This window comes from Lissotriton helveticus, chromosome 9 (genome assembly GCF_964261635.1).
Source record: "Lissotriton helveticus chromosome 9, aLisHel1.1, whole genome shotgun sequence".
NCBI classification, from domain to species: Eukaryota; Metazoa; Chordata; class Amphibia; order Caudata; family Salamandridae; genus Lissotriton; species Lissotriton helveticus.
Genome location: NC_136070.1, coordinates 1,118,535,804 through 1,118,553,566, shown reverse-complemented (window position 1 = coordinate 1,118,553,566; position 17,763 = coordinate 1,118,535,804). Strand labels below are relative to the sequence as shown.

At 45.1% G+C, this 17,763-nt stretch overlaps 1 protein-coding gene across 6 annotated transcripts in view; it reads right to left on the bottom strand.

Annotated features, from left to right (window-relative positions):
* PTPRG (protein tyrosine phosphatase receptor type G) overlaps nt 1-17,763 on the bottom strand; it is a 1,220,925-nt gene that overhangs the window by 254,551 nt on the left and 948,611 nt on the right. For all 6 annotated transcript variants that reach the window (XM_078661520.1, XM_078661521.1, XM_078661522.1 and 3 more), the window contains one exon: nt 13,240-13,331. In XM_078661520.1, the coding sequence (XP_078517646.1) occupies nt 13,240-13,331 (92 nt within the window). The remainder of the gene's footprint in view (nt 1-13,239; nt 13,332-17,763) is intronic.

Sequence of the window (17,763 nt, the reverse complement as noted above, 5' to 3'; positions counted from 1 at the left end):
GAAGTGAAGTTCAGTTTAAGAGCCCGGTCTTGAAGCCCTTCCTGAATTGCATCAGCAATTATGATTGCCTGAGGTGCAGAGGCAGGGAGTTCCAGGCCCTCGCAGCGAGGTCGGAGAAAGATCTTCCTCCAGTCAGTCTTGGTCTCGAGGATCCGTGGAATGGTGGCCAGGGCCAGTTGGGCAGAGCAGAGAGGTCTGGTGGGAGTGTAGAAGGAGAAATGGTGCTTGAGGTATGCAGGTCCAGCATTGTGGAGGGCTTTGTAGGCCGCTGATGTGACTGTGGCGTGAAATGTTCAGGATGAGTTCAGTGGAGGTATTCTGGATGTTCTGCAGTTTCTTTAGGAGGTTCTGGGTGGTGCCGGCTTAGAGTGCGTTGCCATAGTCGAGTCTGCTGCTCATGAGCACATGGGTGACTGTTTTCTTGGACTAGGTGGGGATCCACTTGAAGATCTTACGAAGCATGTGGAAGTAGGAGGATGAAACAGCGTTGATTTGGTGGGTCATGGAGAGCGAGGAGTCCAGGATGAGTTTTTGTGCGTGGTCCGTTTGGGTGGGGGGTTCCAAGCTCTGCAGGCCACCAGGAGTCATTCCATGCGAAGTGGGTGGAGCCTAGGATGAGGACTTTGGTCTTGTCTGTGTTACGCTTGAGGCAGCTGTGCTATTCAATGTAGTTTGGAGGCTCTCGCAAACACCCTCAACCTATCTAGATTCTAAAGGAGAGGTGGTCACACCTCTCCTCTACAGGAAATCCTATGTTCTGCCTCCTCCAGCCCTAGTCCAGCTTTGCAGCAGGGGGCAGAACAGTGACGTTGACAGTAGCACAATCTGAAAGGCATACCCTGCAAGACTACACAAGTAGGTATGGGGGGGTCCTCTAAGGAGCCTCTTAGTACATGTTATCAGGCAACTAGCAATGGAATTGGTGTAGTTGCATGATTCTAACATGTTTGATACCAAACATGACTGGGTTCGGAAAAGCCATTATGTAGGTGGACATCTCGAGTTGCCAGTGTCCACTAACAGAAGCGGCACGTGCAGGTAAGCGTGGTGGGGCAGGCAGAGGTCAACAGATGACTGAATAGGGAAAGTTAAAAAAAATTAATCTCTATTCCATAATCTGTCGACATCCACTCCCTTGCCCCAACATGCTTACCTGCCCGGACCTCTACTGTCCACTACATCCCTTAAAATGGCTACCCCGCACCTACAAAGCCCAGAGAATGGATTCTGGGGTTCGTTGGGGTACCTCTGCTCACTTAGAACCAGCCTATGGGCTGGAAAGCCTACCTCAGGGGTGACTTATAGGTCTCAAGTGCAGTGACCAGGATATAAGGAAAACCAGATATCTAAAGTGAAAAGGTGGATGCACCATTTCACATAGGCTGCAATAGCAGATCTGAAGATACAGGTTGCTTAGGCTTCCCTGGGTGGCATAATCCAGGCTACACCCCATGGGGGACACCAGGTGTACCAATGCTCTGAATACCTCAGAACCATATACTACGGACTTACAGGTCTACACCAGTATATCAATTGTGGGATGTGCAAAGTACTTACCAATGAATTGAGGATAGAGAGCACAGGTACTGGGGTGCTGATTAGCAGAATCCCAGTGCACTACAGTCAAAACACACTGACACCAGGCAAAAATTGGGGGTAACTATGCAAGAAAGATCCTGCTTTCCTACACCTTGGTTTGCTAAAGTAACTTTACAAATAATGCTTTGCTTCACTTTGTTTCATGATCTCCTGATTGGCTGCCTGTGCCACCTACTTGTTTCATGCTTCTTGAAGCACTGATCCGCTGGTGTGTAGATTAATTTTTCTAGTCGAGAGAGGCGCCTGAAAGTTGTGCCTGTATTAGGGGTTGTGTGCTTCTTTCCCTAATGGACATGCCATGGAAGCCAAAATTGCCTTTGATAGGATCAGGAGTACTGCCTTCCCAAGTCATCACAGAGGATGGGCCCTTCATGTCTGTAGGCCATCACAAACCCAATTCACATTTTGTCAGCAGGCACTCATTGCTGATGTGCGGGGTAGTGAACACTTTTGTACCTTATTTCACCATGTATTTCAATCCTCTTGTCTATCATTTTGTACTGCACTTTTGTTCCTGTAAATACAAATGCTGCTTCAACGTCGCTGATTGCCATTTTAAGTTAGTCTTCTGTGCACTCTTAGTAGATTGCTTCAGTCTGATGTTTTGAATTAGTTTGCCACTTCTATCTGTGTTCCCTTCCGACCCATTCTCTGTGGTTTTGCATTTGAATCCTCTATTTCCTCCATATTTGAGACTTCTCGCTGGAAAACCCATCCGTTCATGTTGGTTTTTTGCTGTCCACAGCATGAATCGGGAAAGGGCTCTCCCATGTCGCACATCTCCCAAAAGAGACTAAGCAGTGTTCTTTTTTTATTTGGTGTTGGCTTCAAATGCTAGAAATTTAAATTGGATGGTCTACCAGAAACATAGTGAATTGGTCTAACCTTTTACTGACATATCGCGCAATTACTTCTACTTACAAAAACAAATATTGGTCCTTCTTATAGACAAGAAGGTTAGCAAGGAAAACCAGTTTTTTTGTGGATTTGAAAACTATAAAATACATCACATGTGCACGAAAACAAAGAATTCAGTAAGTTAATGGAGACCATTCTATACGCTGGAGACTGTTGTAGAATAAAGTACTCTGTAATCTCATGTGGCTAGTGAAGCTGGTATTGGACAGTAAGTGGGAACATGAGCTAAGCTGTGTGTTCCAGAAGAGGCAAAACAGGCCTAAACAACAAGTCAATTCAGAACAATACTGATAATTAGAATGATAGGATAATAAGAGATACTAAAGGACGAAAAGCATTTAAGTGTAAATAGCCAACATATCCAAAACAAAATCCGCAGAACCTTCGTTTTGCAGAATATATTTAGGGCCTTATTACGAATTTGGTGGTCTTCAGCTGGGACCCTCACTGCCACGGTCCGAGGAAGATCACCAAGCCCATGGAGTACACACCCACCAGATTAAGAGTTTAATCCAGTGAGGTCAGGTGGTGCTGCGGAGGTCTCACGACGGCGTTATGTTAGGCTAATAGGAGAGCCTAACAAGCATATCGCTGTTGTGTATCTGCAGTAAGTTCCTTCACACCGTACAGGAACAAAGGTACAATTTCCAGGGGGGCACAACATTTCCTCCCCCTCACACAACCCCATTGCCAAATTTGGCTGGGGGCCCGGTCAGGGCCGCCTTACCTGCATTTCCCCGAACCTTTTCATGGCAGGGTCCCTGCCATGAAATGGGTGGTGAAAATGCAGGTTGTAATTGCCGGCAACACCAGCATATTCAGGCCCTTTGAAGACAACCGCCGCAGTGGTGTCCTTGATCACGGTGGAGGAGGGGGTCTTGTGGCAGCACGACAGCTAGATGAGCAGACTGGTGAACGTAGTTGGATTGCCACCCTGAGTACAGAGGTCCCAGGACCGCCAGACTCTTAAAAAGGTTCTTAATCTTCAGAAAATTGATGAACTTTTTAACATTATACAAAAAGTTAAACAGTGAGAATAAACATGTCAAACAACAAGAACAAAATGACAAGGCAAATTGAGCCTAGACCCACTAGCAGTGTCAGAAGTTAAAAGCATTTCCATTAACTCAAGTTCATTACACTGTGTGTGACCAATAGGACTTTGGGAAAGTCTGTTTTGGGTTTTTTCTTTTACAGGTGATCCCACAGATTTTTTAATTTTTATGGGCCGAGATGTCGGGCATTTTATACCTCTGGGTAAATAAAGCTTGCTGATTAGTTCTCACTCTATAACTTGACCACTAAAATTGTGTGGCTATGGGCAAATGGCATACTTGACTCCGATGAAGTTGTGTGTGTGTGACAAATGCAAAAACAATAATTGATGGACAGAATGCAGAACAATGTCACACATTCACCCCAGTACAGAGATCTATCTGTCTGTGTGTGTGTCATTGTCGGCAAATGTCACATTTAGGATGTGGTGTAGTATTACAGCACCAACAAGGTGTATTAACAATATAAAAAGGCTAACAAACAGCCCTGTGACTCTGTAGACAAGACTACAGTTTTAACAAGTTAGACTAACCTGTTCAGACAGGTTTAGGCCTACAGTTGGCATTAAATAAGTAAAATAAAAAAATAGCTTTGATGTCAAAAACGTTCAGTTGTCTAATGGTTAGAAGTGAAACATGGAAGTTATACAAAAGTACATGTTTCAGTATAACAGGAGCATGAAAGTATTATATGGACCATGGCAGTTTCCCACCGACAAGCCTTGCCAATGATGAAACAAGCATGTTTGTATCTTAGAAAAGGAAGCTCCTACAAATGTAATTCTTGAGATCATTTTCTAATCTGTTAAACTAAGTCAGCGGCAAACAGATTTTAGGACAAATTACAACAATGATTTCTTGAACTGCTTTTAAATTCTGCCATTCAGTGGCCAAAGTTGGAACCAGTTTGTGAAGCCAACAATCTCGCTCAGTAACTTGTAAATCAATTGCTACTGTGCCACAGGAGCTTGGAAATACTGGTGTACGTTATCGGATGTGTCTGCTGAAAAGCTTCTGCTGTGGGAGCACCATTGGCAATTCACAGAAGTTTAATTAGGTGTATGTGAAAGTAAGAGAGAAAAGGTGGACAGTTGGACCACAGAATGTAGACACAGAAGGAAAGTACAGTTGAAGCACATCTACTCAGGGACAACCCTGGCACCTCACATATGGAGGGGGACAATGATTAGAGGACCAGTTTAACCTGGTTTTCTTTTAATGGTGAGAAAATTGTCAAAAGCCTGTGTCAAATTCAATCATCTGAAGGCATGAGCTCTTTGTCAATGGTAGCAAGCAGAAACAAGTGTATAGTAGGCTCAGAACAGGGAGTTTAAAGGGCATATTGCAGCAACTCAACAGCACCAAATCCATTGACATTATCATAGACATAAATATCAGTGTCACAGCTAATATTGCAATTATGGCAAAGTGAAGAACTTGGAATCGGACTTCAGAACCACTGTTCAGGTGGTGGTCCTATCCCACAACCTCTGCTCGGTCACACAACATCCATAGCTGCATTGTTTGCAGTCTTATGACTAGAATATCCAGGAAGGAGAACACAAGATGACAAGTCATAAAAGTACCAAACATTGGAAAAATCAACACCATCCTGGTTTGGCAAATTCTTCTCTCCTCACTTCTGCAGGGAGATTCACAGCTTCAAACAACAACCCATCGAGATCTAACCTACCAGGTAATGTACAGTGCCTAATAAAAAACCTCCCCAGCTCCTCCCCCTCTTCTTTTGCAGTCATAAATGTGGTACCACCCCCTAAAATCCATTTTCAATTTTTCTGACTGTCTCCTTCACACTGTGTCACAGACATATTACAAGTTCACGAGGAACCTCTTCAAACTATAGTAGGTTCAATAATGGGGGGGGGGAGAGGGGTAAGAAAAAGAAATGTAAAGAGTATTTGAAGAAACTCCATGTTGGTTTAGAAGGTAAGTAAACAAAGGCAAATACAACATGAGCAAAATCAATGTAGTGCACAGGAGAGTTGTAAGAAATAGTAAAGGTGAAAAATACTTCAGTAGAGAAACACAATAAACAGTGCTGGTATGATGGAATCACTTTTTTTGTAAATACAGAAAGTAGTACATTTGGTTAGGATAAATAAAAACCAATGAGCAATTGGGAGAGAAATCGATTTTTTTTTTTTTTTTTTAAAAGGAGGTAGTATTTGGGCATGTCCGTGAAACTGGCCAGCTTGTGTGCTAGCTGGTTGTAGAAACTTCAATTAGTCCTGCATAGTCCTTGTGGGTGCTTTCTGAGTCTATGAGCCGCTTCTTTAATTTCCTCCTAGGATCAAAAACCCTATATGCTCTACCAACAAGAACCATGCCCATCTAGACATGGAGGTCAGCAAGATGTTGCTAGCATTTGGGGGTTTCCATATATGCAGGTGCAAAGTTCCAACAAACTTTAACACTAAACTGGGAGGCAAAGTTAGGTTTCCCATTGTAATTATTGTAAACATGAAGACGTAATTTTAGAATGTTAGAAATTCAATTTATTTTTCCCCCTCGACGTCATCATTTGTACTGAATAGCTTACTCAGTGAGTGTGCTCACCTGGTGATTGTGAATAGCCTTTTACAAGCTTGTTGTATTTAGCCTGTCTCTTTTCTGCCTGTGGGATTTCTTGAAGACTTGACTAACTTGAATAAAGCCATCTTGAAGACTTGACTAACTTGAATAAAGCAACCTAAATGATACCAGGCTCCAGGCTTCTATTTACAACAAAGCTACTATTTTCGAGGGAGAATATTGATTTCACAAGGTGATCTGCTTCATCATGAACATCGCTACTTTCATGCTTCATTAGTAGTTGTGACCAGTGTGTGTAATGTCGCAGCCCAGTGATGCAACTGCATTTCTTGTGTGACACTCTTTTATTGAAGTGTGGTTTACACTGTATGGTTTTTATCTGTACTATGCACATATTTATGTACGCAACGTGAGGGAACATGTAAGTTCATAAAAATAAAAAAAACATAGTAACAGTGGATAACATATCCGAATTGCAACCTTGAGCTAGGCCTCGATTTCTCAACCAAACTAGCACAGTTAAGGGGTCATGCACAGAGTCGTGCTCCTGTTGCAGACCAAGTGACACGTGCAATCTCATGATTGATATTGCTTGAATTGTTACTGTAACCACAAGAACTGAAGAAAAAGCCGGACCTATAGCATCATATTCTGAAAGAACTGCGAAAGTCTGGGCTTGTAGGTTTATGGCTACGTAGGACTCCAACTACTCAAACTTCTGAAATTCACACAATAAAATGTTCAAGCATACAGGAGGGCTACTCAATAACATTCCTCAACTTCCTACAATGAAGCCATTTCCACATGTGTGGTGCATTACTGCACATGAAAATGTGCCTATGCATTAGTGCAATTGCCCTTTTTTCTCCAAACTTTTTACCCCATGGGAAACTTTAACCACTGCAATTCTTTCAATTGTGTAGGTGTTTCCTGACCATTCACACTATGGAAAATGTTTTACTTCTGCCCCTGAAATGAAAAAATCCGTTTCTAGGATGGGAATTGATCATAGAAGTTTTTGTGAATACCCAGAGACACCCGCGTAGCTAGGGGGGGGGCGAGGGGGGCGGTCCGCCCCAGGCGGCATTGTTCTGGGGGTGGCACTGGTGGTCCGTTGCGGCCGCGGCCGCATTTATAATTTATTTGCGCGCGCGGCCGCCGCCCAGTTAAGTACAGTGCTGCTGCAAAATTGCGGCCGCGATGACATCCCGCATAACGGCCGCATTGACTGGTGCTGACATTCCCACCAGCTGCCCGATCCCGAGACGAATGGCAGGCCTACTGTAACTCGCGGCGGGCGGGGCCTGCCCTTGGCAGTGGTTGCCTACTGGTGCCGCCGGGGAGGGGGAGGGATGTGACTTCACAACATCCTGGATGTAGGAAGTGAGGTTGGGATTGGTAGGAACCTGGGCGGGAACTCGACCGGAATGGATTGCCGCGCGCAGACAGAGTAACTGTCCTGTCCTCGTCCCGGCGCATATTTACTGGTGTTGGACGCGGGCAGCATCAGCAGCATAACTCCTGAGTGGCCTCGGCCGGTGTGCAGTCACCGTCACCCCGGAATGCAAATGCCAGGGTAGGAGCCAAGGGGCCCTGTCGGCATACGCTGGCTACAACATGGCATCATGATCTAATTATTGGTCCGCCGGCCAAGCAACACACATGCCCAACTAGTGGATGTGTCTGATTGTCAATTTCCTGCCTCTGGTGTAGTGTGCACCAGCATGATGCCTAAGTTAAAGGAAAGCAGTCCAGTGTAATGAATGCCAGAACACACTGCAGTACTGAGCCCCAGTAAGGATAACCACTGCTTCAGCCTATCTACTATCATGCCAGCACCAACCACATTCAGCTAAATTATCAGAGAAAACTGCATTAGAAAACCGACACCAGTACAGTAAGCGTTTTAATATCTTGATAAATACAAAAGGTATTTTACCCATATTTGTACATACTTTAAACCGTGCATATGATATAAAAACATTATACAATGTGTTTCCAAGCGGCCCTAAGAACACCTGACTGATAATTTAAACAAAGACAAAGTGTATTTCAAAAATTAATACGGACAATTTCATATAAAGTTCCCTTAAACATTAAGTCAAGGCCTTATCAAACTGTTAAAGGAATGGTGGCTGGTATTTTTTCTGCAAAAAGTGGCAATCCTAAGTGAGTACCTATTGAGGCCGCATTTAGAGGCCACCACTCTCTGCAGCACTGAACCCCTGACAGATGACAGTACGATCATCTTAGAAAGGGGCAGTAGGTGAGTGAACTTCCTTTTCAGGTATTCTATAGTGGTTTCAATATCTTTTTGAAACTTCTCATTACTTGAAAGTGTGTAATTTCAGATCTCTATGTCAATGCACTTCATTGCTTGATTTGACTTGTGGAAGTGTCACTGTATGTGTTACACATGTTGTCACATGTTGCCATTGAATGTCACTCATATGTACAGTGAAATCATGAAAATGTACACATAAGAAGTCAGAAAACCTGCCAGCTTATGTGCTTGAGACCGAGAGACAGTATAATCACTTAGCTGCACTTGCTATGCTATAAAATTTGCTTTTTAGGATACTGTGTGGTCATAGGATACTGTGTGGTCATGAATGACCAGATTAATAAGATCTTCTGAGCAGCTGCAGTTTATGCCCTCTGTTACTGAGAACTGCAGTCACCCTTTCATTTCTGGTGCTTTGCAGCAGTTTTCAGATCTTCTCAGTTTCTTGTTGCTCAAATGGGTGTCATTTCTGATATTTAAATGTTTACCTCGTCTTCTTTCCGTGATTTTGCTCTTGAGAAAGTGTCACTCATAATTACACGGTAAGTATGCAAATATCACACATAGCAATCTGAAACCTTGGCAGCTATGCAGTAAGTGGCTGGGCGATTAGTGGCTGGACGATTTGTTGGCTCTGGAGTTTGGCTGCTGCAGTCAGAGAGCAGCAGAACTTGAAGTGACTAGGTGAATGAAGTTGGAACTTCAAGTTCGAACCAACCACCCCTGCCTGCCATAGAGTAGAGACCCTGGAGCGAGTGAGGTAAGAGGGGAGCAACAGTAGCTCAGCTACCTAAGCGTTTCCAGAGGGGTGGTGGGGGCGGCTGAGTGGCTCATCATGCATAACTGCCAAGGTTTCAGATTCTAATGAATGACATTGGAATAATTTTTTCAGTGTAAATATGAGTGACATTTCTATGGCAATGATTGACACTTTCTGGCGAGCAAAATCAAGGAACGAAGCTGAGGGAAACATATAAATCAGACATTGCACCCATTTGTGCAACAAGACTGTCAGAATCATACTGAATGTGCTACCCAATACCGTTCATTAAAGGGCCATCTAGTGAATGAAGTCACAATAGGTATCAATATCCAAGCAGACGTCGCAGTCATCAAATAAACAGCATTCTGGAATTCTTACTGGTGGTGCCCGTTAGTGGTGCAGGACAGGCCTGTTGCTTTTTCTTCAGATGATGCCTCTTTAAGAGAGGCAGCAGCTCGAAGAAAGCGATTTATGATATGATAAAATTATTAAAAGATAATTTCACTGTGGGGGGAAGGCGGTTCCATCCTCAGCTCATTTATCACTGGTAGTTGGGACAGAGCTGGCATTATAGGTTGAAAACTTGAATGAAACACTGGTTTTCATCAAGCCTCTCCATTCTCTCTCTCTCTCTCTCATCTTTTTCGTCCTCTTCCCCTCTTGTCCCTAATAATTTTTACATCTGGTCTTATAGGGGCACACATCCTCTTTCTCTCTACTTTCTTTTTCTTGCCTCAGTCTGTTTTCTTTCACCACTTTCACCACTTCCTTCTCTTTCCTTTCTCCCTCTTCTCTTCCCCCTCCTTCCTCTTGCCTTTCTTTCCTCTTTCCAAACCTTTCTTTTTGCCCACTCTCTCTGCAATTTATATAGCAGAATTATAAATTCAGCTGACACAATGCTTTAATGTGCCCATGAAAAAAAAATGCTTTTAATTTTCAGAAATGCTCATCAGCAGGCACATTCCAAACCACTTGCCAGGCAGCTGACTATTCTAGTGGTTTTAAGGAGCACGAGACCGAACAGTTGCCTGGGGGCCTTAATGGTGATCAATCAGGTCATGATATTGCAGAGTAGCCCGCTACTCTTCGAAAACGAAGTCCTGAGTTTCCCAGCCAGCCGCCAGTTCCTCTCAGCAATTAATTGTTCACGCAGCTCTCTGATGGATGTCACATGCGGTTTTTCTGAGTCGCCAGATAGATCATGCAGTCTGTGTGTTCTCTTTTGTACTGCCAGTCACCGGTGTATTCAAATGTGAAGCCTTGGACCGTGTCATGTATGTGCATTTAACTTGCATGATCGAGGTAACTATTAGCGGCGATACTACATGTCTCTCGGACCTCTTTCAAGTGCTCGTCGTCTTTCTTCCCCAGTACCCCACCCCCCCCTTCCAGGGGCGGCAATCTGAGGGATAGCCCCGGGCGCCACAAGCTCTAGCTACGCCCCTGCCCAGAGACCTGTTTCTTTGTGTGTGTGCTCATACTTCCTATGGCATTCATGCCCTGGAATGGCCACTCTGAGCCAACTGGGCAAGATTACACCATACTAGTTTAATGTGTGATTTACACTATTCAGGAGTTCAGAATCACGTTTGTGAATTGCAGAATCATATTAGTGCTAGTGATTCGACCCATTTGCTCATGTAAGTTGAATATGCATGTGCATAAAGCTCTAATGTTCATATCAAGGACAATGGATATAAGCAGTCTGACTACTGACTCCTTTCACAGATTAGACATGCGGTTCTGAGTTAAGATATATCCAATAACTTCAATCACCCCTTTGCCTACAACCAAAACAATGAAACACACGATTAATACTCTTTGATATCATGTCCTGTAATTTTCATATTATAGGAATGGTGGGTGGGTGGGAATGATTGGTTGTTGGGACATCCCCACACATTCAGAAACAATGGTATCTCGTTTCTATTTCACCAGTACAAGGAGGATGTTTTTAAATGGAAGGATTCACTTTCATTTGGATTTCTCTACGTACCTGATTTAGAAGTGTAGAATTAAGAGCTCTAATCATATGTGACACAGTCTCAAGCTGTACACGTGGGTCATGAAAATAAAACTCTCATGGTAATAAAATCAACAAGGTACAATATGGTGGGCTGGGCATATACTACAGAGAAGTGTCTAGGATAGAAGTTTCAGAATTTTGAAAATATCGGGAATGGTTGGTGCACACTTGGTACAATGGTATAAGCACACTTTATACAATGCTGTCTAACATTTTCTTCATAAAAGAAAATAAGAGGTGTTTAGCAGCTTCTAAAAAGGTGGACTGACTGGTAAGGGGTTCTATCACTAGTCTAGTGTCCCTGCAGGTATTTGGGTGGAAACAGAAGATCAAAAGTTCAGGAATGAATGATCAATCTATTCATCCTTATGAAGTGGTGAAATGGAGTACTGAGTCGTTTTATAGTACCTCCCAATAATTAACAGGTCTAAGTTTGAAGCTAGGTTGGGAAGATTCGTCCCTTCACTCACAAGAAGTAGATAGGAGTACCATTAAATAGGTAATAAGGGTTCTTACTTTCAAAATAAAAAAAATAGACAATTCGGTCAGCCCGCCAGGTTTCAATTCTGAGACCTGCAGTTTACACAGATGTCTCTGCAGTAAGCTTCAAATGCGCTGAAATGTGCATTTCTGAAAACTGCCACTAAAAATGATGCAATGAAACTTCTCACAGGCTAGCAACACTGGGCGTTTGGGTAGTTTCAAATTTCCCTACGAAGTAACCACGAGTTCTGCACACTAACTATCTGCCTCAGCCATTTGAGGAAAAATTGAATATTGATCACTTAGGGACATTTCCATTGCCTTTTCTCAAATGCTAGAGAGCGCAGGTGAAGCAGGATTTCCTTTCCCTGTTAAATCTCGCTTTGTTGAATTTTTCTTCCTCACTCATCCTTTGTTGGGAGAATATTCAAGAAAAAAATTCAAGTTTACATGTACGCAAGGCTGGGTAACCTTACATACACATCAACCTACGTACATGTAAACAAGATTCCAGTTTGGAATTGCCTCAAATGTTCAAAGACCAAAAAAATTGGTTTAAACATTTTAACTCTAAAAGGAGAAATTGCTCACCCAATAGATTAAAAAAAACTCATAGGAAAAATTCCTGCAAACTTAAATTAAACCCAAACTGTTTTACCACTATGTAGTGTAAAAGTGTTAGGCCCTCTACTTTACTTTGAGAAAAGAAGAAATGGTCTTTCGACTTTGTTTTCTTTGAAGGTGTTTACAAAACGGAACGGGGGCTCTTTCCGTGATTTATTTATTGTTATCAGAAATTTAGGAAACTGCTTTTACGATAAGGCACTAGATCATTTTACTGGCAATCCCTCAATAAAGTATATGGAGGGATGTGAAATAATGGCGTGCCACTGCAATGAAATAAATGGAAGCAATAAAACAATGCATGGGTTTATTTTTTCGGAACAAGAACAGCTGAAGCCAAGCACTGAACAGCACAAAGGGAGCTGCTGTACAAAAGGCCCTGTTCGTCAAACACAATAAATGAAATTTAATGACCTATTTCATTGGCACATTATGTACAATATACTACACTTCCAGACAGATTCATTACCTCCTGGACTTTATAGCTAGCCAGATACTATTACTGTTGACAGTCTCATTTCCAATATACCCACAACATTATGTTTGATAAGCAGCAGTACAGCAGCTTTCAAGTCATTCTGTGGAATTATTTGTCAAAGCTTTCTTTTTCGTGACAAGTGTTTCTGGATAATCTCAAAATACTTTTCAGCAGAGTGTACATTCCAATAGCAGCCGCTTCTTTGGTTTTACCGCAATGCTCATACAGTTTCCCTAGCCTGTTCCAGCTCTGGATTGCCAAACAGGGAGAAAAAAAACACCTGCCACTAAATTGTAGGGGCTGCAAAAGAACTACAAAAAAAATGAAATTTTACACACCTTAGAAGAAAAAAAGGTCCTCAAACAGAACTAATAAAACTTTTTTTTTAAATAATAATTTTGCAGCTGCTTTTTTTTAAAGTTGCAATGCACAAACGATGCTAAAGGCCTCACTTACCTGGAATCGGTATAATGGGAATACTTTCATTTGGAACCACACGAGGGGAACTGCTGTCATCCACATAGAAGTGAGCTGTCTGAAAACACTTTCTGTAGGACAATAGCGAAAACATGCAATTAGGATTCACTGGGGACGAAACCACTTCAAGTTCAATTTAGAAACAAGCTCGTTTATTCGCCATCAGTTAACTATTTTCCTTTCTTGGTTTGTGTATACAGTAACATGCATACTGCGTGACCATATATAGTACTTACTATGCCGCACTAGTCTCTACATAATAATCCTTTCATCATGCACATATGTAAAAACGTACACGCTCAACAATCAGCCACCACACGCAGAAATACACAGGCACCAATATTCTACGCGTCTAATTATGCCGGCCTAGTTATTAAGGCAGGTTTTGACAGCTTAGCAGAACAGTTTGCAAGAGCTCGGAATGCACAATTAAGCAGGCAAGTAAACAAATACAAAAACATAAGCACACAAGGCACGCAGCAGACAGCTTTATGGTACTTGAAACGCATTCCTAATCAGCTCGGGTACACGACAGCGTCAGCATGTAAAAAGCACCGCTCCATTAGAGGCGGGGCTGTTTGCAAAAGTACAGAGGGCACGGTACAACAAATATTATCTAAAGCTGGGCCGGGGGAGGGGGGGGCAGGCTGTGCCGAGGGGAAAGCAGAATAAGTCTTGCACATCGAACAGGGGAGTACATATTCAAGAGGTCGGAAGTAGTTTACCTGTACTTAAAGCAAAGCAGGGAGCACAGGCTGGTCATCATACAGAGGGCACTAAGACGGAGCACGTTGAGGGCTCCCAGCAGCGCGTGCATGGCGACGTGGAGTGAAGGCAGGGCTCGCGGCTCCGGCGTCACTGCTCATTGCCGAGCTAATGAGCAGCTCGAGGCTGGGCCTGGAACTGAATATTTAACGAGTCCAGCTCGGCGTGAGCGGCTCCTGTGACAGCAGAAGGGCCCCCCTGCGTGCCTGGTAGCTGCTGCCAACAATAGCCACACCGGGGAGGCCCCGCCTCCTTTCAGCAGCCAGTCTCCACGACGCCGGCCTACAGTGCTAAAGTGTCAGTGAGACTCCCGGCCACCGTACTATCTATATATACACATATATACAACGACTGTCCACAATAGTAACCGCTTACTGGAACATCCACAGTCACTTCTGCGCTAGTCTGGATGGAGTACAGGGCTCGGGCACAATTACAGATGTGTTATAAGTACAATAGACTCTAAAATCCATTTGATTATCTGCAAATGGGGCAGCTGTTTCCGTCATCCAGCAGGCGAAAGTAGTGTCTTACTGGAATTTTAAGACTCACAAAAAGGCCATAATATCAGACAATGTACGCGCCGTATTTATGAATCTAGACGAGACAGATTGATGGTTTATAGCTCCTGTGTATAATTCACGCTTTCAGAATTCCAGTAAACTCTTCTTGTAAAGTTGAAATGTGCGTTTTATAGGGGCTTCGAATACAACTGGGTGGTATTACTTTATGCATAACTTCACTCCAGTTTCACACAAACGCACAAAGTTTATTGCAAAGTCATAAAAATACTAGTAAAAATGGAAATGACAAAGAAACAGACCCCCAAAAAGCTACTTTATTGACTTGCTGTCTGCACTATAAGTATTTTAAAATTATGTTTCTTGCCTATTTGAATATTAACAGCACATCTTTGCAATAAACGACCGCTGGTAGCATAGCGCCGAGCTGGCACCTGCCAGCCCCATCTGTCCTCTGCCACCACCAGGCTTGACACTTTCAAAGAACACGTGTCCTGGGCTTTGCACTTTGAATTTGCGTAAGTGCATGTTTTCTTAGACGTAAAAGGGAAAGGGAAAGTCCTTCTTGGTTCTGACCCCATCCTTCTCACACAATGCACCTGGGCGCTGAAAATGAAATGAAATGAACATTTGCAATGCAATAGGTGTCGCACTTTTTTGTTTTTAGAGTTAGAGTCATCATTGGCATTGTAATGGAAATGTATTTTACTTATGTGAGAGAAAGCGAAAGTGTAAAAGAGAGAGCTAAAGTGTAAAAGGGAGAGCGAGATGGTGTATATAGTTAGAGCTATTTGCGTATATAAATGAGAGGTAGAGCGAAGAAACAGAAAATGAGACAGAGAGAGAGAATGAGAGAGAGTGAAAGAGTTAGAGAAAGGTAGAGTTACATGCTCGCTGCAAGGGACACTTGTAGAGAGTATTGTCAGGGTGAAGCTGCTCCCAAAGCTACCAGTAGCGGTTCCTGGTGGGACTGCTACCTTGCGGCGACGTGGGGCGGGGGAGGGTGGAGGTAAGGAAACATCAGAATATGGATGGATGCAGGTAAGTTGACAATGAAATCAATAAAGCAAATTTCGTTGCATGTGCTGCATCATATTTGGAGATGCAGGGCGCGCAACGGAATTTGTTTTATTGATTTAATTGTCAACTTACCTGCATTCATCCGTATTCCGGTGTTTACTACCTCCCACCCGGCCCCTTCCCCGCTCCACATCACCGCCCGGTAGCACTCCCACCAAGAGCCGCTACTGAAAGCTACTGATTATATTCTGGCGTCAACCTGTGTAGTCATACTTTACAAATATACTAGTGCAATGCAAAACAAAATGCTGTGGACACATCATGGTGGCCAGTAGCATGCTCTCACCTGGTGCAGTGTGTCAGCAGGTAACTGTGTTGCCCTGAAGAGCTCTCCCACAATTCTGTACCTTGCGGTTCTCCCTCTGCCCGCCCACTTCATCAAGCACCGCCCTAAGAGCCACTGGGTTGTAGGAGCTAAGAAGTAGCAGGAATCTCATTGTAGACGCATCATGGTGGCCAGCAGCACGCTGTTCCCTGGTGCACAGAATTCGTGGGCAGCTGTTTTGCCCTGAAGAGTTCGGCCATATTGTTGTTCCCTGAGGTGGTCCCTCTGCCTGCCCTCTCCCTGTAGTACCACCTAAAACAGCCACTGCGCAAAATGAAAATATTGTGTCGCGCTGTTTAAAAAAAGTAAATATAATATTTTTTAAAAAGTTTGTTGAGCCGTGCATACCAAAATTAAAGTGCGCTGCTGCTTAGAAAACATTAAAAAAAAAGGTTTAGTGAGCCGCGCATACAAAGAAAAGGCGTGTGGCCCCATTGTTAAAGTTGAAGTTGCTTATATATATATATTTGTTAAACGATAACATGTACACACCGTGGAGCGTGGAGAGAGCATCTTTAAAGAATATATCATGGAGTCCATGATCAGGGGGGCGTGGCTTGGGCGCCGATGGCGGAGGTCGCCTAGCGTTCCAGCTCCGCGGCAGAGCTCTCATTTATCCTGATGCTGGGGGGTCCCTGCGACACCTGCACCCCTGGAATGGTCCTGAGGTGACCCGGACACCCCCCGCCGGTGAAAGGAGGTCCGCGGCGGCCTCGAGACCGAGAACGGACAAACGGAAGGCTCGGCGAGACGGAGCCCAAGATGGCGCCTGCTCCTCTTTAGCCGCCTCGGAGCGGAGGACGGACGGAGAACTGGAGGAGCCGAACGCCCTGACACCCCCAACGGCCCAAGCGTTCTCCCCCTGCTGAAGCGGCACCCTGTAAAGTGACCCCTAGCGGCCCTCGAAGGTGTCCGACGCCACCCGCGCTCTGGGAGCGCCGAGGTGGTGCAGAGTGGGGGAGGGGCGAGGGGTCCTGGTCGCCTCCGGGCGGAGGCTGCATCGACGGCCCGCAACACCGGTATTGCCGCCCGGCTCGGAGGTGTAGGGGCTGCACCGCGGCAGCGTGGAGAGACACTGGACACCGCCCACGCGTTCCCCCGGCGCGGAGGGCCTGCGGCCACTGACTCCACGAGGTGTGGTTGCGGGGGGCCCGGACCGGGGAACATCCGCTGGGGCGGAAGAGCTGTGTGGAGAGGAGGAGAACCAACTCGGGTGCTGCTGAGGGGGACGCCCGGTGTGGCGGCCCGCCAACCCGGCGATTGTCTCCGGCCCTGTGAAGAGAGGGGCCGCTGTTGGGCCCTGTGGGACGGCCCCGCCATTTGACGGCTGTGCACCCTCCAGGGGAGGCCGTGGGACGGGTGAACGACCTGGAGCGCAGTGGAGGCTGGACGGCCCCGGTTCTACCGCCACGCCCGGGCGTGTGGGGCTCCTGTCGTCCGGATCTGCTCCTGGACAGTACTACCAGCGGACGCCCGGCCTGGCGGCTGCTGGCCTCAGGGGGCCCCTGGGAGCCGTGGAGGAGCGACGGCGGTTCTGAGAGCCGTGCCGCGACAGTTCCGGCCCTGGACTTGCTGGCCCCACTGCTGCTGTAGCCTAACCGACGACCCAGTACACCATGGGGAAACCGAGGGGGCCTAAGGGAGGCACCCAACCCTCATCTGACGCAGAGCCACCGGACAACGAAGAGCGATTGCAAGTGGTGGGGCCGGGGGGCCCGCAGATTCAGGAGCAACTAGATAAAATCCTACTGGCGATCACTGAAACTAGATCAGCCCTCCGAGAGGACATTGCTCAGGTCGCGACGGGCCTGG